An 18,972-nucleotide genomic window follows, 5' to 3' on the forward strand; every position below is an offset into this window, starting at 1 on the left:
TGCACAAAGGTCATTGCAATCGTTGCACAGCCTTAGTTTGTGAAAAAGGGCGTGCTTTTCAGGCACAGCAAAGTAACAACTGAGACATTTATTCGCGTTCATCTGTACCTGTGAGTACGTTTTGTGTGTCATTTGTGCATGAGAAACGTGGGGAACGTTTCGATGTGCTGGCCATTCTGTGCGTGATATTCCAATTAGTTGCTATCGCGTTCATTGCTTCGCCTTTGTGGCAAGGCTGTGACTTTTTTTAATGAGCACAGTAGTTGAAAATTGTGAAACAACACGACATGGGACATTTTGTGAGAAATCTGACTTGAAATCTCTATTTTTCAAATTATCACTTTCAACCTTCACTTTTCTCTGTGCTGCTGTCTTGTTGGGGTATAGACCACAAGAGATATTTTAACATTAATGTACCTTCCAGATAACTTTCAATCATCTAAAGTTTGTTGAACCTGCATTTGGATCTAACTACACATGAACCAAATTACACAAGAGCTTTGGTTTTCACCTCTGTTCTAACATGGCCGCCACAGCCTGGGATTAAAGCTATGACATCATGGTCACCAGTGGAATGCCATAGTTGGCACACTGCGACTGCTGACACTCACTCGTATAACAAACCTATGGCTTTTAATACTTAAACAATGCAACGCTGGTGATGAAACCTTAGGAGCCGTCATCCTCTTTGCGATTGCACTCGTCGACACCTTCCGGATTGACGAAGCTGCAGAGCTTGCCGTAGCGGTGAATCAAATTCAGGCGCACGTTGTAAGCGTTTCGGAATGGGTCAACCTTCTTCAGGTGGTTCTCCCATCCCCTCGGTTCAAACCTGACGTACCATGGCTCGATTTCTCTCCGCTCCTGGAAAACGGAGGAATTGGCCCGTTGCATTTGACAAGTGCGTCCTCATGGCAAACTGGTCTTTACCAGGACAGAAATTGGGGACAACATTTACAAGAATCATTTTCATTCCTCTTCAGTCCCAAGTTCAATCAAATGCATTATTTGCTGCATACATTACCATAATACACTCGAACTTCATTATAAAAAAGTTGCATTTTACACAAAATCAAGTTTCTTATATCCGAAAATTCGTTATAAAGGTATATTCCTAACACTATCTATTGCAAGGCTATTTTTAATTAACTTTGCTATAACCAATAATTTGTTATATCAAGGTTTGAGTGTAGTACATTAGAAGGAAGTCCGGCCCTAGGGTCTATGGGAGCTGCAACGCACGACACTTCAGCCAGCATGAAAATCATAGGCAGAACATGGATTTGCCTCAGCTTCATTCTTTTAGCTTCGTGTGGCCTGCAGCAGCTTTTTCGCGAGACAAAGTTCAAGTAGTTCGGCAAATGTGCAGCAAGCCTCACTTACCACCTTGACCTTTTAGACTCGCCAATTCAAGTCGACTAGCAAGGTTCACAATTAGCCACAATGAGTTCACAATCCAAAACATGAGACAGAACACTACAATAAACGATGCAACGAATGCGTTTGAAGCTGCATTGATATGTGGGGTTTAACGTCCCAAAACCACTATATGATTATGAGAGACGCGTGTTTGAAGCTGCAAGAGCAAATAATAAGCAAATCCATGCGCTGCCCATCATTCCCATAATACGCAGTCCCCTTAGTCGAATATTGCACGAAACTCTAAGCCTGCTGCTACGTGGAGTTCAGTGTTTCTAGTTAGTTGTGCATAGTGCTTTTCCTTCTAAACTTGTGCCATCGTTGCTGGGACACTTGCAGTAATGTATGCGCAAATCTACAACGGTTACGTCTGTACGGCAAGTTCACTCCGCATTAGCTACGCTCCTGATCGTGTACATACGCAAGTGGCGCGTCGAGACGACACTTCAATGACGGGCTGCTTCTTTAGCTTCAAGCAATAATGCGCACTCTATGTCACCAGTTTTTGCCAAAAGTGGACACTGCGTGAAGGTACGTGCACCACGAAAAGTCGCACCAGCTGTCCTCTGCTCTATTGCGGTTTTGTAGTTATTGGTGGCATCACTTACACAACAGCATCCCACGGTCATTCCAGCTAGCCAGAAAAAGGCTCGTTTCCTTTTAACTCTGTTGACAGTTTGCCGATACAAAAAATTTCCTTCAGTACAACACTCTTGAGCTGGCATCTAACGACTACGAGTTCGTAACCAAAATTTGCAATGGGGCCTGGCAAAGGGCTGTTAAGAACCAAGCAATGTGTGGGAGTGCGACTTATTCAGACTGAGACGTGCCACCAGCAGCCATCACACTGAGACATTTTAACGAAGCACTTGCAACTTTTTCAGCCAGAAAGAACAGCCGAAACATGAGCTCCTTTATTTCACTCTTCCTCCTTCTGTCCGTGCTGTGTAAAGTATCCGATTTGGCAAGTTAGCGATTAAAGTTATACTTGGAAATGGAAGCACATAACTAAATAAAGACAATGATACGAGACAAGCGTATAAGCCATGACTTTGCCCTCAACAGCAAAATGTCATAGTCGGCACTTGTGCTTTGTAACACACTTAAATTTCAGAGTAATATGTGCTGCGCACTTAGTGACAGAATATCAGCCAGCGCGGTCTTGCACCGCGACCGACTGGTGCCCTCACCTTCAGCAAGATTCCGTTCGAAGTGACCAGGTCAAAGTCGAGCTCCTCGTCCCGGCCAATCTCAGCAGCGGTGCGGCATCCGTCCCGCGGAGAGGCCACGACGCGCGGGTAGTTGTCTGTCTCATCCTTGTACTCCACCAGGTGCAGTCTCTTCTCGTCAGCAAGTTGCTGATGCGTCTTCTGCGTTGGCAGCATCGCAGGAATCGTGTTCAATAGAGTATGTACTCGGGTGCAGTAATTGCGAAATTAAATGCATAAAATTTTAAATGCAACAACTGGTTTGTGCAGTTGCTCGAGATAATGGCGTTTTGTCGCTACAAATTTCACCCCAATGTGGTAGAGGTTTTACGTGCCATTACCGCGATAAGATTATGAGGAAGATAGAAGTAGAGGGTTACGGGAATTTAGAAAACCTGGCGTTCTTTAACGTGAGCCTAAATTTAATTACAAGAACCTCTAGTGTTTTGCCTCCATTGAAATGCAATGGTCACAGTTGAGATTCCATCCCATGGCCTTCACTTGACCTCCACGGCTGGTTTCGCCACAAGGTGTCTTGTTGGCTTTAATGTAAGCGTATGAGCCAATATTACGCTGATGTGACAAGTGATAACGGTGGCCAGATAGCACATGCATTACTTAGCTTTACATTGATATGTTCCGTCTGTGAGTGCAGCAAACTTTAATACCAAAGCAGGAGACAACCAAGACTACTAGCAATGGGAATACTCCAATTAGGAATACCTATTCTAGAAGGTGTGGCACACATACAATAGTGAAAGGACAGTTGACTGTAATAATACTGAGGGCTGAGCTTGCACTTAATTTTCAACCTCTTGTCGAGTACAAATTTGTTACAATCAAACAATATTACAATGAAGTCTTTTGAGACAGGAAAACAGTTTCGCGATACACTGTACTCATTTATACTCTGTATTTATTCAGGCAACCCCATATTAAAAAGAAAGTGGCTTGTGACAATAATATTGGAGTCCTTGAGCTAGCCTATTCTCATTGGCAGACATTAATCAAATGAGTGCTCCAGACAGATAATTTGGTTATCAGAATTGTTGATTAGGTTAATTACATCATCAACATGAATTCTTCTTACCTGGTCCTCTGGAAAATTTAACAATAAAGCTTATATTTATTGCTTCTTTCTTTCCGACATGTAATATGAGAAGAGAGTACATGCTACTTGTGACGCTGGCTATGCACGTCATAGCGAATTTCAAATTTGGGCCAGTTTGTACTGCTCCGTGAAAAAATAACAGTATCATGAAACAGCAGAATTTTCATTTGAGTTGACTTATGACACTTAAGTTTACAGTGCTTTCACACCAACACATTCAAAGCATCCACTTCTGCAGGGCTTAGTCAGCGCAACATAGCTGCTCGTTTACAGCTAAGCCAGCGCAGATGTGTCGCCAAAGAAGCGACAAATATTTCAGTGGGACAGCTCTGCTCTTTCTGTGCAAACAAGAAAGTGACTTTGTGGAAGCATTTGACCTTAAGAGTTTTAACAATTTCAATTCTTTCCCCTTGCATATTCGTCATAACAACAGGCATGCCCAATGTGGGTTCGTTCTCTCCCATACAACCCTCTCTGTCAGTCGGTGAAGGCGCCTAAAACCTCAACTTTCGTCACGTGACTCCAGCGCTGTCCGTACCAAGAGAAATTTGAACGTCATGAAGGGGCTAGCCGCGCAGCTGCGCTGATGCGTGGGACACCACTACGCACGCTCTCTGCGGTAGTCCCTCCTCCTGCTTGACAAGCTTGATTTGGTTAAATGCATTCAAGTGCGGTATTTTTCACCTGATTGTGGAGACCAAGAATGAACGCCCGAACGAGGTTGGAGGCTGAGCGGGCCCGACACTTGACCAGCTGCGCTTGGAGGTCCGTGATGCCGACCAGCTTGCAGATCTCGCGGAAGACTCGTTGACACTTTAAGCCGTAGCCTGCGACAAAATGAGCGAAAGAGAGAGAAAGACCAAAGTTGTCAGTGGCCCATGCATTCGTGTTACGTGCAGAACGAAAAAAATTTTTTTTTGTTACGCACTAACCTTTCGGCTTCTTTCGCACCCACACTTTCATGGGGCCGTACTGCGTGAAGTAGTCGTGGAATACTGCAATGCACGAGATTGGGGAGTCGTCAGAGAAGGTGGGTCAGAACATCACATATACAAGGTAATGACACCAACACACAATGAAGCCAAGGAAAGTACAGGTGATATAACTTGAAGTCTTTTAACTGCCGTACAGTAATTTTGATAGATGTGTACACTATTTCTGTTCTGGCTTTCACTGTCGGTTGGTTTTATTGGATTGCGTCTAACAAAAAAAAAAGAGCTTCTGATTAGCAGCCCTTCTTCCGTTTATCCTCACAAATAAGGAACAAAAAGGCAACAGGGTTAAGCAAACCATTGAAAATTTCATTCACATTTCACTAAGCGATTGCCAGCCCACAAATCAGCATGAAAAATGTACATTAAATTTTACCTTGTTCATGAAAACAACCACTTATGCATAACTCCTAAGTGTAAGTCTTTAAGCTTCAAATCCACATAGTACTCCCACGGTGGCCACACTTTCGATAGAGACAAAGGTGCTTGAGACTTCTGTACTTAAGATTTACGTGCACGAGAACCACAAGTGGTTGAAACTTTCAGAACCCTCCACTTTGACGTTTCCCATAATTATATCATTGTTTTGGGATCTTAAACCTTGAAAATTATCGTCAAAGCCTCATGACGAAAACAGAAGTGTCAACAGATGTGTTAGCGCGAAGTCAGTGGACTGCATCAGGAGGTACTTTTCCAGCTCTGCAGACAATTTTGGGTTCTTTGCCGTAAGCTGCCCTTTGCACATTTGGTATACCTCACCGTGTTGTTGGTCATGTCACATTTGCACCAGTACAGTTCATCCTGCACGCTCATTAGGAGAGACAAAAAGCCACTTCTGCATCGCCTCTGCCCATTTCCTCCACAGCATTTTGGCTGCACTACATCATTGCAGAAGGTGTTTATGGATTTGAAAATCCTGTTGCCGATGCATTGATAATAAAGAAAGCTTTGACAAGAGTCGTTCCACTCACCAGTGTGTTCCTCGAACCTGTCTATGTATCTCAGTCGCTGTATTGCCTTGTTCTTGGCCTGCGGCATGAGCACCACATTATTTATTTGTTAGATTATTTATTGTTTTGACATACCATAAATACTCTCGTATTGAATGCATTTTTTCCCCCCAAAATATTGAAGCAAAGTTCGGAGACTGCGTTTATTATGCGGGGTGATTTTTATAAAAACTTTTTCGGGATAAACAAAAAATGCGGCAACAATGCAAAAAAAAAAGTTAGGTAGCAAACATTTTGATTTTGACGTAAACCATCTGGAAACAGCTTTTTTTGTTGCATTTCACCTATCTTTGGTGGTTGATGGCACTGCCTTCAGAACACTGTCCTCCCGTGCGCAATCCATAGAAGCATTTTGTGGCTATCTGTATTTCAACCATGACAGTGGTGGTATCTGTGATGATCTTGAGGAGGGGCGCCGAAGCGTGTGCTACGACCCTAAGACGTACTTCGCAAACTCTGAGGCAACTTTGCACAACGACATTGACATTGCAGCAAGTAACCAACATTGCAGCAAGGTACCACTGAAGCATCAAAACAAACCTCCGATAACAAGATTAACGATAAAATAAGGCCACTGCCTCGCTCTTCATGTGAGAAGTGACTGTAGAAAAGGTAACCTATACATATCTCGCGTTCCTTGCTGTAGGCACCGATAACAAGCACGAAGAGCAAATTGCAATAGAAGCGAGGATCAGAGCTGCTACCATGTTATGGAAATCATCACACTCTTTCTGGGTGACAAGAGATTTTTTCTGGTTTTCCAGAAACCTGCGATGCGATGGATAGCTCTTCGGGACAGCCATGGCGACAGCGAATCCTGTCATCGTCGCTCGGAAATCGCACGTGTGTGATCGAGCCTTAAAATTTCGTATTTACAGGAAGAGAACACGGCGCGTGCAGTTCCGCGCTCTTTGCTCGCTGTGTGCGAGTCAGGTGCGATGTCTCTGCACTCACACCATTTGTGAACCTCGCTATGGTGCACTGATGATTAGTAAAGACCGAGATGTGCCGTGCACCTGTAGAAAGACAAAACGGTGAGCAGCAAGCGAGCGAAGAGGGGGGTGGGGGTGATACCGAGAGGGGATGGCATAATAGAAAACGGGAAAGATCCAATGGACAAGGAGGTGCCGGTTGGTTCGCGATACTGCAGTAGATGAATGCAGGGGGTGCATTTACTATGCGAGAGAAAAAAATTCTAACTTTGACAACTGAAGTTAAGGGCATGTGTATTATGTGAGTGTGCTCATTACGCGAGTGAATACGGTAGTTTTTCTCTCCACTTGGTGCAAAACCGAACTTCACTAACACTCGTTATCAGTCTAGTAGGTGATGTATAGTTTATTTCTTATCACAGCACAAACGTAACAGGAAACCAAGAAGGCACAAGATGAAGTGCTGACTGGTACAAAAGTCTACCTTTGGGTCATCTTGAATATTTGTGGAAAGCCATCATTATTAGACAAGATATCGGCCAATAAAGAAAGAATAAGAAAACACTAAAAAACTGCTTTCATAAACATGTGCACTATTGCAGCATCTATTGCAGAATATTACATTCACTTAGAAGTGTGGCAGCTTGGGCTAATTGGTATGGCATGACGATAGCTATAGCGCGAGAACAAAACGACGACACAGAGGCAAGAACGACACGGACAAGATCGATATTTAGCACTCGTGTCCTTCTTGTCTCTGTGTTGTCAATTTGTTCTCGCGCTATAACTATCATCATTACATTCACCTTTTATTTATCCCCAAAAAACTCAAGTTCTTCTTTAGTTAACACGATTGAAGTAGCCGTAATGCACAATGAACCAGCCATGTCAAGTTTGCATGCTTTAATTATTTCACGTGCTGTTTTGTCCCGGCATCTGCACATCACAAATGCCTGATTTAGACAACAGATTATGTTTACTGCAAGGTCGAAGAGAACAAGCCTATAACTTCGTAGACGAAAACCTGCGAGAGTGGCAAATGAACCCTTGAATGCACTTACCACACGCAATGCTGATCTGGCGTCGTTTGCCTTGCCACTTGCAAAACCTGGAAAAAAGAAAAATGCACAATTTTATCAACTTCTGGTGATAAAAGAAATAAAGAAATCGTAACATATTGAAGGTCCTGCAAGGCATTCCTAACAAATAAGGCACTTCTATGCCTAGGTACTGTCTTATGCCATGATGGTGCTGAGGATAGTGTGATAAACCATAAAAAAACGCATTTCTTCACGGCTGAAGAAACCAAAAAGTACCCCTTCTGTAGTTTGCCATCCACATGAAGTTGACGCACCTTCTGAAATGCCAAAGATACAAAATCCACTTTGCTTAGCTGCGAAAAAAATTCGTGGGTTTTTCAGCTATAACAAACCCTGCGGGCCATCCACACACTTATAAAAATTGTATTTTTATGGTCGATATGTTTCAAGGTACTCCATCAACTCTGGAAATGTGCCAGTAATAGCGGTACTCAGGTAGTTAAACGCACGAAGTACTTGAAATAAAGCGTGGGAGAACTCACCGATAAGGCCGTTCTTGTTCCCGACAACTACCAGGGCCTTGTGACGTCGCATTCGCCCAAGGTTGCCAGTCATTCGGGTGACTAATCGAAGCTGTTGAAAAAAGAGAAAAAAAAAAAGACAGATGGAACAGTCGAAACGGTGATGCGGATAGTTGGTTCTGATCACTGGCATTCATTTTGATGGCTCAAAAAAAAAAAAAAAAGGAAGGAAGTAAAGGTGCAGAGAGTAGCGCCTATCCTGGTTACGTGCGTTCCCTTGAGTCTGTGCTTTTAATTTTTTTGCGCAACCAAAATGAATGCCACAGACAGTTGGGACACTAGGCAACCCACATCGTTTGTTGCAGTAAAATATTGTAATGCAAACGCCCGCGTACAACACAAGATGAAGAGTGATTTCGATGTTTAAAAATGAGGGGTAAATGATAATAAAATTACCATTTCATTTGCTACTTAAAAAAACAAAAACAAAGCTAGGCCTGTGTGGAATGTGCAGTACGATCACAGTGAAAGCTGGAAGAGCAGCCCTTCTAGAGTCTTATCTAATCACTCTTGGGGGCTATACTACAAGTCCACTAGCATGGTACACAATACACCATAAAGCTTCATAATTTTTGTGTAGTGTGAAGCATCCACTATGTCATTGTTTGTCGTACCTCGGGGAAGTGTGGTACCCGCTTCACACTTGTAGGGTATCATGTGCACTTTGCTGATGCTGTGGCTGACCATGAGGAAGAATCATGCCCGAGGCTATCGTGAGGGGTTGGGGCGTTCACCAATCGACTTCGTATTCGACGAACGTGGTGTCATACTATGCCAATTCGCTTCGACGAATTCGCATAGTATGACACCACGTTCTTACTCTACTGTACCTAAAATGCTTTATTACCCACGTTAACGCTATTTTTTACCCGAAATGAAGCCTGCATAGGGTCAGCTTGCAATGAAGTTTCAAGCACTGATGTAGCTCAGTGGTAAAATACTGGGCTGCCACGCAGAGGACCCGAGTTTGAAATCTCATTGTACACTCGGTATTTTTTATTTAGTAAGTTTTTTTTAATTTCGCACGACAGTAGTTATGAACACCGTGAACAACTACAGCACCAAAACTGGCCCTTCTTGTGATCCCATAACAGCCCTCGTTGTTAACGTTTTTAGGCTCAGTGCATACCCTTTTAACCGGTATCCTGCTAGTAGAACTTGATTTTATAACAGTATGAAGATCATGAGAGGGGTCTACAAAATGAACAACTACAAATTCATCTGTGCAAATTCGCAGGTTCTTGCATACCAAAGCGCGGGCAGCAAGAAGACGTGAACAATAATGTTCCTTCAGGTAGTGAATTGCATTCAGGAAAATGACAGGTTATTTTGAAAAATAATTGTGGTGCGATAGAGGCAGCAGGCTGGACTAAAATCAACTATTTATTACAAAGAGTCTATTAAAATAATTTAACGGAGAGTTCTCACCTCAAGGACGATGGTGTCGAATGTGTGAAATGTAACTGAAAAGAAAACGTGGATCTTTAAGCCATAATGTGGAATGCAGGAAACACCACAATATAAGCTAAAGGAATCTTAAAGTGCAGCTTTAAAGAAAGATGGGTTGGGGCTTGTGACAACATAGCACATGCCTTTAAACTTCAATATATAACGAGCATGTATAATGAGGCACTGCAATTTGTAATCACCTATTGACAGAATAAGTGCATAACAGCTTGTTTCACTTTATTAGAGCAATTTTATTGCATGTGAATATATATTACCATAAACTTTATTTTTATGTTACAATCTTCAACAATGTTTTTTTTTTCACATTTTGTACAACACTGTGACTTTTTAGAATTCTTATTTGCCTTTGTTTTTGCCTGTTTATATTTTCATCACTATCGTGCATGCTTGAAATTCTATATCTTATTGTTCAGTGCATAATTATTAAGTTTTCTCGTCATTTGTACAGAATCTGTCTAAAATCATATAGCTTGTTTTTACGCTGCCCTATTTCAATGCGTTGAATGGGCCGGTAAAGTATTGTCAATAAATAAACTATACATGCTAGTTATGAATATTGAATCTAATGACAATATTCGACACGTTCAGTTAAACTTTGCTCAAATATGGCTTAGACAATGCCTTATTTGTCCTCAGCACGCACATTTAAACCCCTAACAACAGACTAAGTTGTCCAAGAACAAATATTTATGCACTAAACAACTGCAGAGTATTTTCAAAATGAGAAAGCTGCTTCTGACCGCAAACTTATCACAGTCTATACATGCAGAGTTGAACACAGAGTAGCTTAACTGGGAGCGCGCATCTTTCATAAAATACACTCGCACCAAACATTTTAGTAAAGTTAATCCGCACGTCGTAAAACTTGATGCATCATTTGTAAAATAGTATATAAAGTGTAATGTTGAGTAACCTGTGAAGAGTTAGTGAGACTGGCAGGTCCATAATTATAACACCATTTAAATAATGGGTCAATGATTGCGGTCTTCCTCAGTGCCTCACACACAAAAATGAAACAGCTTCTGTTCTAACAAATTGTTCACGCTTCCCACTAGCATCACAGTGTACAATGTATAAACAGCAACAATACTGGGAACACGGTCGAAGGCTAATTGAATTTCAAAGTGCCTTCATTTTGAATACCATACTAACCGACATGAAAACAGCACACAATTTTTCTATGGCCAAGCAGTGTATGTTGTACAGTGCGTAGGTGTTACAACTGGACAAATAGTCACTCCATTAGCCGTTAACCTTTGTATAATTGAATCGTGATTTCCAACATATTTATTTACTTTCATTGTCCCGTCACTGTTGGCACTGCTTTTTGAGATCTGTAAGTATGTCGTAAAAAAATATATCCCGTTAGTAGCCAGTCAGGCTTTGGGACCAAGCAAGTTTTGTGAAGTTTCATCAAAATGAGAATTAAACAGAATACGCTTACCATCTCCGACGGGGTCTGGCGGACCAATGCTGCGCCCGGGCATGCGGTAACCGCTCCAGCCACGCTCGAGCGCCGTCAGCTTTGGTGGCGCGAAACTGTGCATGGCATTGCGCAGCTGGATGAGCCGCTCCTCGCGTTCCTTGTCCGGTGGCAGCTCGACCCGCTCCACGACTTCGCGGCCGCGCACGATTGGCGCATTAAGACCCGGCCAGACCATGTTAATCTTGCCTGCACAGTACAACACCAGTTGCACTCAGAACCATCTTTAAAGAAGTCGCTGCCAAACAGTTGTCAGCTGAGCTTTTTAGTATGTCTCCAGACTCGGCTTGAGCAAATATTTGAGCACTTGAAATATTCGAGCACATAATGCAGTATTCACTTCGATTCAAATAAAAATTGCCAGAATTTTCGAAGCATTCAGTATGTAGGAATAAATGTATATCAGTCTGCATATATCCTCCTTTAAAGGGCAAGTAAAGAGCCCCTGGTCCAAAAATTGTTGTAAAGAGAAATATGTGCACTTTTACTTCGTGAACATGCTGCCGCAAGAATTTTGCGAATACGTCCTATGTTAAGGAACTTACAGGGGCTAGAACATCGCGTTCAGCTGGTTTCAAATTTTCAAGCGGTCTTGCCACCCTTCTCCGAAGGGGAAGGCGTGGCCGTCGTCGTGACTCCGCCCACTTCAGCAATAAGGGTAAATAAATAAATAAATGAATAAATGTGACAAGACGCCAGCAATCGATGTCAGTGGCAAACTCGATCAGTCGCAACGCAGTTCCGCTTGCTGCGATGCCTAGTTGTTTTCGTTGACCCAGTGCCGATGCTTCTTCGCAGCTCAGTCGCTCGGCGAAATTAATTTGGCCCGATTTTTCTGGAGTTCATTTTTTTTGGGAACAGACAGCTGCGCCATCTGGGAGCAACAACACAAAACACAAATAATGCGCTTTATAGTGTGTGTGCCTATCAACAGATGGTGCGACAATCTGCTCACTTCCAAAGACTGGGTCAGTGAAGTGTCCCGCTTTCGATGCATGGAGCCTATGGAGAGCTTCGCAACTCGTATGATTGAATAGCTCTGTCATAGCTGTGGGTGAGAACAGGAACTGTCGTTGACTTTAAAGTCTACTGTTTGTGAGACTTGGTTTAGACCAATGGATGAGCTGAGTGCTGCATCATGTCGCCGATCGCCGAGTTGTCGTCACTGCGCATGCAAAGAGATTGGTCAAGCATAGGAAAAGAGCGCGGGAATTGTTTTTCGAAATGGAGGCCGTGCGCGGCGCACAGTTCTGTAATATTCAGAAAACGTAATCGCTGCGGTCTACTTTACGAACTACCGAGCTTGTTTGGAGGGTGTAAAAAAAAGTTGGAGCCTGTTGACTGGCCCTTTAAAGGTGGTTTTATGCCGCAGTGGACAGGTGCTATACCGTGAATACAACTATTCAAGGAAAAATCCGCACTGCTGCAAAGTCCCGCTTCAAGGTTGAATGAACATATTTATATAAAATAGGTGTTCAAGTTTAAAGGCTTGTTATATTGGTTTACATGCCATAAGAATAGTAAATTTTAAAATGTCACATAGTTTACAGGTTATCACTCACATTGTACTGGAAGTCAAATCCTGGTACTATACCAAGTTGCTTTCACTTCCTTTTGAACAAAAAAAAAGGGGGGGGGGGACATTTGCACATGCTTTGTTTCAATTTAAAATTTGTATATATTGTGCAGGTTAGCTGGGTCATGATAAATATGCTCTTTTTTATTTATGATATGTAATATATACTATTCGAATTTGTATTCCTCTGTTAACCCCAGTCTTATGGTACAAATCTGTGGTCATTACCTACCCTAAGTAGTATTCCTTGACCACTTCCAGTGCTTCACTACATATTAAAGAGAGAGAGATGCAAGAAAAAGCAGAGAGGTTAATCAGACGCGTGTTCGGTTTGCTACCCTGCACTGGGGGAAGGGATTAAATAGTGAATACGTTAAAGGGACACGACACCAATGTAAATAATTTTATACAGCATACAGCGAGCATAAAAGCAAAGAAAAAAATGATACAATGTGAGTGAGCTGGATCTGCAGCAATTTTTTAATATAATGAAACCAATTTCGATGTTAAGGGCCTATCCATGTGCTGTCAGCACAGCCGCATCCCATGTGCCGGGAGACCAGACCCCATTTACGTGTGGCTGGTGTCCCGGCACATGGGATGCGGCCGTATGGGAAGTGCGTGGATAGGCCTTGACAACAGCACTAGTGGAAAAGAAAAAGCTGCACAAAGAATTACTTTATGCTTACCAACGCCAACAACTTGGCCCTTGTTCAAGTCCTTCGCTATCTTCCGCGAAGAACCGGCAGCTCGGCCTCTCTTACGGCCCGCATTGCTCACACTTGTCACACCCTTCCACAGCTGCTCGGCGGTAACTGCGACGGAAAATCATAACAATCAATCAATAAGTGGTGCAAGTGAGCCCAGCCTCTATGACAACCATCCCCGGAAGACAGTCACAGAGTCAGGGTGAAGCAATGCACCAACTTCAAAGCAAGTGGGACCAGTTGTAGTCGAAGTGGCGCCGTGTCCTAATGACCACTTGAAAGTAAGTGTAAGTGGGATCACTTCGAAAACCACTGGGCAGCAAGTGGGACCAGCTGTTGTCCAAATGATACCAATTCACTGGTCACATTAAAGCAAGCGGTACCACTTCAGACCCCTTGAAATTACACTTCAAATTTTCGCCTGGGTGGGTTTAAGCGGAAAGACGACAAAGACGACCGACTTTCGACTTCAGTGAACCACACAAGTGATCAAAGAAAGAAGTACGCTCGGGTCATGAAACCACGGAGTAGTGTTTTCCATAGCAATCGCGCAAGTTGTGTCATTGGTTGTATCGAGGAAAAACTTACGTTTCACGAAGAAACTCATGCCTCGCACCACGTCGAAAGGAACTGTGCCTGGGATGGAGGGCCTGAGTAGGCATTCTGATGCTTTCGCTTGAGTTAAGCAACCTGTAAAAAAAACGAGAAAGAAAATTAGCTATTTCGAAGCATGCGAAACGAAAGCCGGCTGCTGATGCCATGTGACTACGTTTCTCGCGTCTATGAGCGATCAGCTACAAGGAAGCTCTTCCGTACTTGGCATGTGCGTTCCATAAACTATGATGTGTAAACTGCAAAATGCACGGAGAGCTCACGCTCAAGGAAAAATTGTCACCTGTGCTTGGATGAAGCGTGAGCCTCCCAAACAAGCGTGCGAGGCCCGCCATCTTTGTTTGAGGGCACCTTCTCGCAGTGCATGCTGGGTGAAAACTTTACTTTCGGTTTCGGTTATGTAGTATTAAAAGTAACGTTCTCAATAATATAAAATACTTATTATTATAATAAGTTTATTATTTTATATAATTAAAAAAACAAAAATATGATAAAAATGTTTGAGAAACGAAACTAATGCGTAGACAGTTAACGCTAAATCAACTTACACTTGGTACCGTCGAAGCAATTTTACCACTGTTTTGCTGACTTCTGCGGTAGCGGCATATTAAGCGTTTAGTTCATGCGTACTGCGTATCACGCGTGTTTTCTTCGCATGCACGCGAAGAGCTATGTTTGTGTAAATCAACATGCGCTAGTTTCTTTCTCATAGACGCAGCACCGTTTAATATCGTCGCCGATTTTATCATTCTACGAGATGGCTGCGTTTTACCTAAAGTCCGTTTTCCAATCCTTCTACAGGCGCAAGTTTATCCGTCTCGGAGTACCGTTCATGGTAAGCTTCTTTGCGATCAGCTTTGATAGAGCGTGCATATGAAGTATTCATGCCGAGCCCACCATTGAGGGCTCACGTTAAGTTGATCCGACGGGCCCGATCTTCATGGATCATTGAAGGTTCTGAGTAAAGCACGTTCTTAAATGACTCGCCGATCGTCTGCTACAACCGGTGTTGAGGGCTGGTGCGCGTGATCACCAGCGTGAATTAATTAGGTACTCTTGACCCAGGTCTTTCTCTCTCAAAGGCAGTTGCAATTTCGCATTAATTGCGCATCGCTGTATTAACTGCAGCCGTAATTATATGGAATCGTTACATATTTACTGCTGGTTTCGTGGTTGCGAACTCTTGACAGCCTCGTGTGCAGTCAATTTCTTTGGTAGCAATGAAAACCGTCCTCTTAGCGAAGCGAAGATTGCTGTAGACTTCACATCATTGCTTAATTTGTCATGATGAAGAGAAAGAAAAAGTTTATTCAATAATAAGGAATTGCAGCAGTTGCTGTACAAAACGGGACTTCAAATTTTCAATTTCTTTCTTTTTAACAGTTCGTGTTATCTAAAACAAAATCCTGCCTTGATTTTAAATAGTGTGTTTTACACGGTAGACTACAAAAAAGCTCTGGTTGCCTAGAACGAAAAAAGTAGAAGGGAAGCACTGATTTTCAAACTCTTTATTGACTTTCGTTATGTATGTTGTAACAGAGAGCATATGAACAGTCGAGGGTTGGCACTGCCCTTGATGCGTTCCCCAATTTCTTATTTGTACTACGCGACCACACTTTTTCATGATCTGCTCCGTAATATGAAATGACTAAACCAGCAACCTGGTTCTTCGTAAAAGCAAAAAGTGGGGCGCAGTGTGTTGTCCCTCCCTTCTCCAGTCCCTGTTACGTACTGCACCCTACTTCTTGCACTCTCAATGAACAGTTACCGACGAGCCCAAATGGCAGTTTCGCTACAGCAACATGGTCTTTTTTAGTGTGTTCGCCAAATAGAAATGGTGTGGTTACGGGCTGGAATGTTGCCTGCCTGTACTGTGGCGTCACACTCATCCAATAGTTACAAACCTCTTTCCCAGGTCTTTATGGTCGGCGGATCCATAGGCCTCAAGCAGTTTACTTCAATACGCTATGAGTTCAGGAAACAGGAGGTCTGTACTCTCAGTTCTTCCATCTTCTTTACAATCTTTGTCATCGTATTCACTAATTTGACTAATGGAATTTGTGACTATGTTGAAATCCTTCATTCAAAAAAGCTTGTTAATATTTGTCATTCTAGAAAAACACATGAACTCTTGATGACTGCCAGAAGGGAGCAGATAATTCTACCACTGCCAGGTATATTAGAAATGGCAAAAACATTGGCGGGCTTTGCCCCTGACCATTTGGTAGGGTCAGCCCTGTACGAAAGCTTTGCTATGCAATCCTGCTGGTGGCAGTATTGGTGTTGTTCTTGCATGTGTATTTGCTACCTCAGCTTGCTAATATTGCAAGTCCTCTCGTTTTGTATGTTTTGGTAATTTCAGTTCATACGTCATGTTTTGTTTCACGTTTAGTTCACAAGAGAGGTTGCGGAAAAAGAGGGCATTAAAATGAAGGATCCCGAGGAGTCCTCCATAGAAGCTGTCTACAAGGCAAGTGCTAAGACTGTTTCGTTTCTTTCATGGCTCTGGAATTTTCTTTTGAAAAATGCACGAAAATTTGAGCAAACAACATACATGTTATAGACACTTACTTCATCATGTACTAGAAGGATCTGTTGGTGGGTTAGTTTGTGTAAATCCTGATATATACTAAGTATGTGCAGTGGAAAAAAAAATGAATACAAAAAAAGACATGTAAACAATAGGTTATGTCATTTACAGCACCAATCTATGTTGTTTGTGTGTCTTCTCTTGTCTACGCTTCTTTGTGCTGTACGTATTTACTGTATATATAAAAAATTTATCAAGTAATATTCAATTAGCAGAATTGCAAATTGGCTTCAATTTGTTACAACAGGTAGTGTGAACAATGAATATGAAGAAGGAATGTTGGTGTAATATGCAAGAACCATCTGTAAGCGTAGTATAAGATATGACCTGACACACTACACGTTAAAGCCCCAATTGGGAAATTATCGTCCACAAACAAGCCAGCAGTTTAACCCAGAGATCCTCGTGTGACTGTTTTATTAGTCTCGACAATACAGCGTACTGAAACTACGCACTTGCTCACAACTTGAACAATGAACTGGGAATCTAGGACTGCCAGTTGCTTTAGGCGTATCTGAATTGTGTTATAGTAAATAAAAAGCAGCAGTAACAGAATAAAAAACTGAGAAAACTAATGACACAAATGCTCATGTTCTCTTTTTTATAAGTTTCAAGTGACAGTGCACAAAACATGTGGGGAACAGAGATGGAGACAGGGCACTGATATCATTGCAGCCAAAGATGCAAGTGTTGGTGTGGCATCTATCCTTCTCTCTGATAAAGCGCGAGTGATTTTGTCGAAACGTCATTGGTCTGTAGACTGTTTTGTGCATAGCTGATGCACTCACACAATCTCACATGCCGAGGTTGTGAACACAAATCGTCGTGAAGTTTTCCAAAATGAAATTGTTCAAAGTGCTGCACTTTATGTGACTCTCTGCCCCTTCCATGTTTTTTATTCTGCCAATTGAATCTTAAAGATTAAGTGTGTTTCACCGACTAATCGTTCAGTGTGATTGAGCTACCGTCCTCAGTTCTTTTTTTTGTTTCATTTTATTGACTGCATTTAAGAATGATAGACCTGACATTTCTGTTTCTTTGCCCACTTGACTATTGAACATTCGCAGGAGATACAGTCCGTCGACATTGACAATTGGAAGAACATTCGTGGCCCTCGCCCGTGGGAGGAGGGAAACGAGTATTACAAGCTTCTCAAAGAGCGTCAAAAAGCAAAGGAGCAACAGTCCAGCAACTCCTAGCATCTAGTCTTATCGAATTGTAGGATTTAACATTACGCTGTACAGTATAGCCTCTGTTTCCGTTGTTGGCCCTGTATAAAGCACGTGCTTGTGCCTCTGTGCTCCCTTTGTACTGTTTGTACGTTTTTGAATATTTCTAACGAATTTGTTACACACCTTGAGGGCCCAGTGGGCATTATGGAGGAGGTTGGCTAATATACAGAGAAATGAAACTAGAAACAGAATTTGACATCATCATCAAAATTTGTTGAAGTGTTACAAGCTAGTGCACTTGAATACATCAGTTAAAAAGAATGCAATTGAATAAAACAAAAAAAAAGTTCTACATATGATTGCTAACTGCTCCCTGCCGCCTGGGCCAGTCCCCCTTTGTGGGTGTGTGCCAGTGTTCAAGGTTCTTCTCTACTCTACCCTGTCAGAAGCAGCAATTTTTATAATGTTCTATTTTCATCTAAATGATGTTTTCAACTCGGACGTTGTTAAATCTTAGAAAATTCTATCATTTTTCGACAAAAGAATCGGGAAAGATGCAGATAGAAAGTGGAGGAAAATTAATAAAACCTTCAGTGTAACACTTATTCCCGGAGTGAAGCAAGTTTAGCTGTGTTACCACAGCTGACTAGGGAATTGTTAAAGACATGTTTCAGGTTTGGAAGTGTGAAAACGATAGAATGCAAACAATGTGTACTTTCGTGAAAAGTATAGATGTTTTTCAGTGTATTTTGCAAATCGGATCACGCTCAGATTTTCACAGACTGACGCGGCCACAGAGCAGTAGTGCAAGATCCCTCCCCCCTTGGAGGCGGGGATTTATGCAGGTATCACCCGTGCAATATACAAATTCGCGATAAAGCCCTGATAAACTGGATTACTCAAGGGAATTCCTACTGCTTTCGGAGCAAATAACCCAGACGCGTCATTCGAAGGTCGCAGGTTTGGTTCCTATCCACGGCAAGTTATCTTTTCACCCACTTTTTTTTCTTGATTGATTGATATGTGGGGTTTAACGTCCCAAAACCACCATATGATTATGAGAGACGCC

General features: G+C 42.4%; 2 protein-coding genes across 3 annotated transcripts; one reads left to right on the top strand and one right to left on the bottom strand.

Annotated features, from left to right (window-relative positions):
* Positions 1-616: 616 nt before the first annotated feature.
* On the bottom strand, positions 617-14,490 carry mRpS5 (mitochondrial ribosomal protein S5). 2 transcript variants are annotated; one of them, XM_037418679.2, is made up of 12 exons: positions 14,425-14,490; positions 14,118-14,219; positions 13,512-13,637; positions 11,208-11,435; positions 9,722-9,756; positions 8,255-8,345; positions 7,734-7,780; positions 5,702-5,759; positions 4,671-4,733; positions 4,423-4,565; positions 2,610-2,789; positions 617-864 (listed from the first exon to the last, which is right to left on the bottom strand). In XM_037418679.2, the coding sequence occupies exons 1-12, from the start codon at positions 14,474-14,476 to the stop codon at positions 670-672; spliced, it is 1,320 nt and encodes a 439-aa protein (XP_037274576.2). In that variant the 5' UTR covers positions 14,477-14,490; the 3' UTR covers positions 617-669. The 2 variants fall into 2 exon arrangements, with proteins under 2 accessions (XP_037274576.2, XP_075723000.1); XM_075866885.1 differs by lacking the exon at positions 14,425-14,490 and adding an exon at positions 14,346-14,367.
* Positions 14,491-14,720: 230 nt separating this feature from the next.
* Positions 14,721-18,031, top strand: l(3)neo43 (cytochrome c oxidase assembly protein COX16 homolog l(3)neo43). The gene is made up of 4 exons (XM_037418678.2): positions 14,721-14,976; positions 16,057-16,128; positions 16,534-16,611; positions 17,799-18,031. The coding sequence occupies exons 1-4, from the start codon at positions 14,899-14,901 to the stop codon at positions 17,928-17,930; spliced, it is 360 nt and encodes a 119-aa protein (XP_037274575.1). The 5' UTR covers positions 14,721-14,898; the 3' UTR covers positions 17,931-18,031.
* Positions 18,032-18,972: the final 941 nt, after the last annotated feature.

Source organism: Rhipicephalus microplus, chromosome 6, assembly GCF_043290135.1.
Source record: "Rhipicephalus microplus isolate Deutch F79 chromosome 6, USDA_Rmic, whole genome shotgun sequence".
NCBI classification, from domain to species: domain Eukaryota; kingdom Metazoa; phylum Arthropoda; class Arachnida; order Ixodida; family Ixodidae; genus Rhipicephalus; species Rhipicephalus microplus.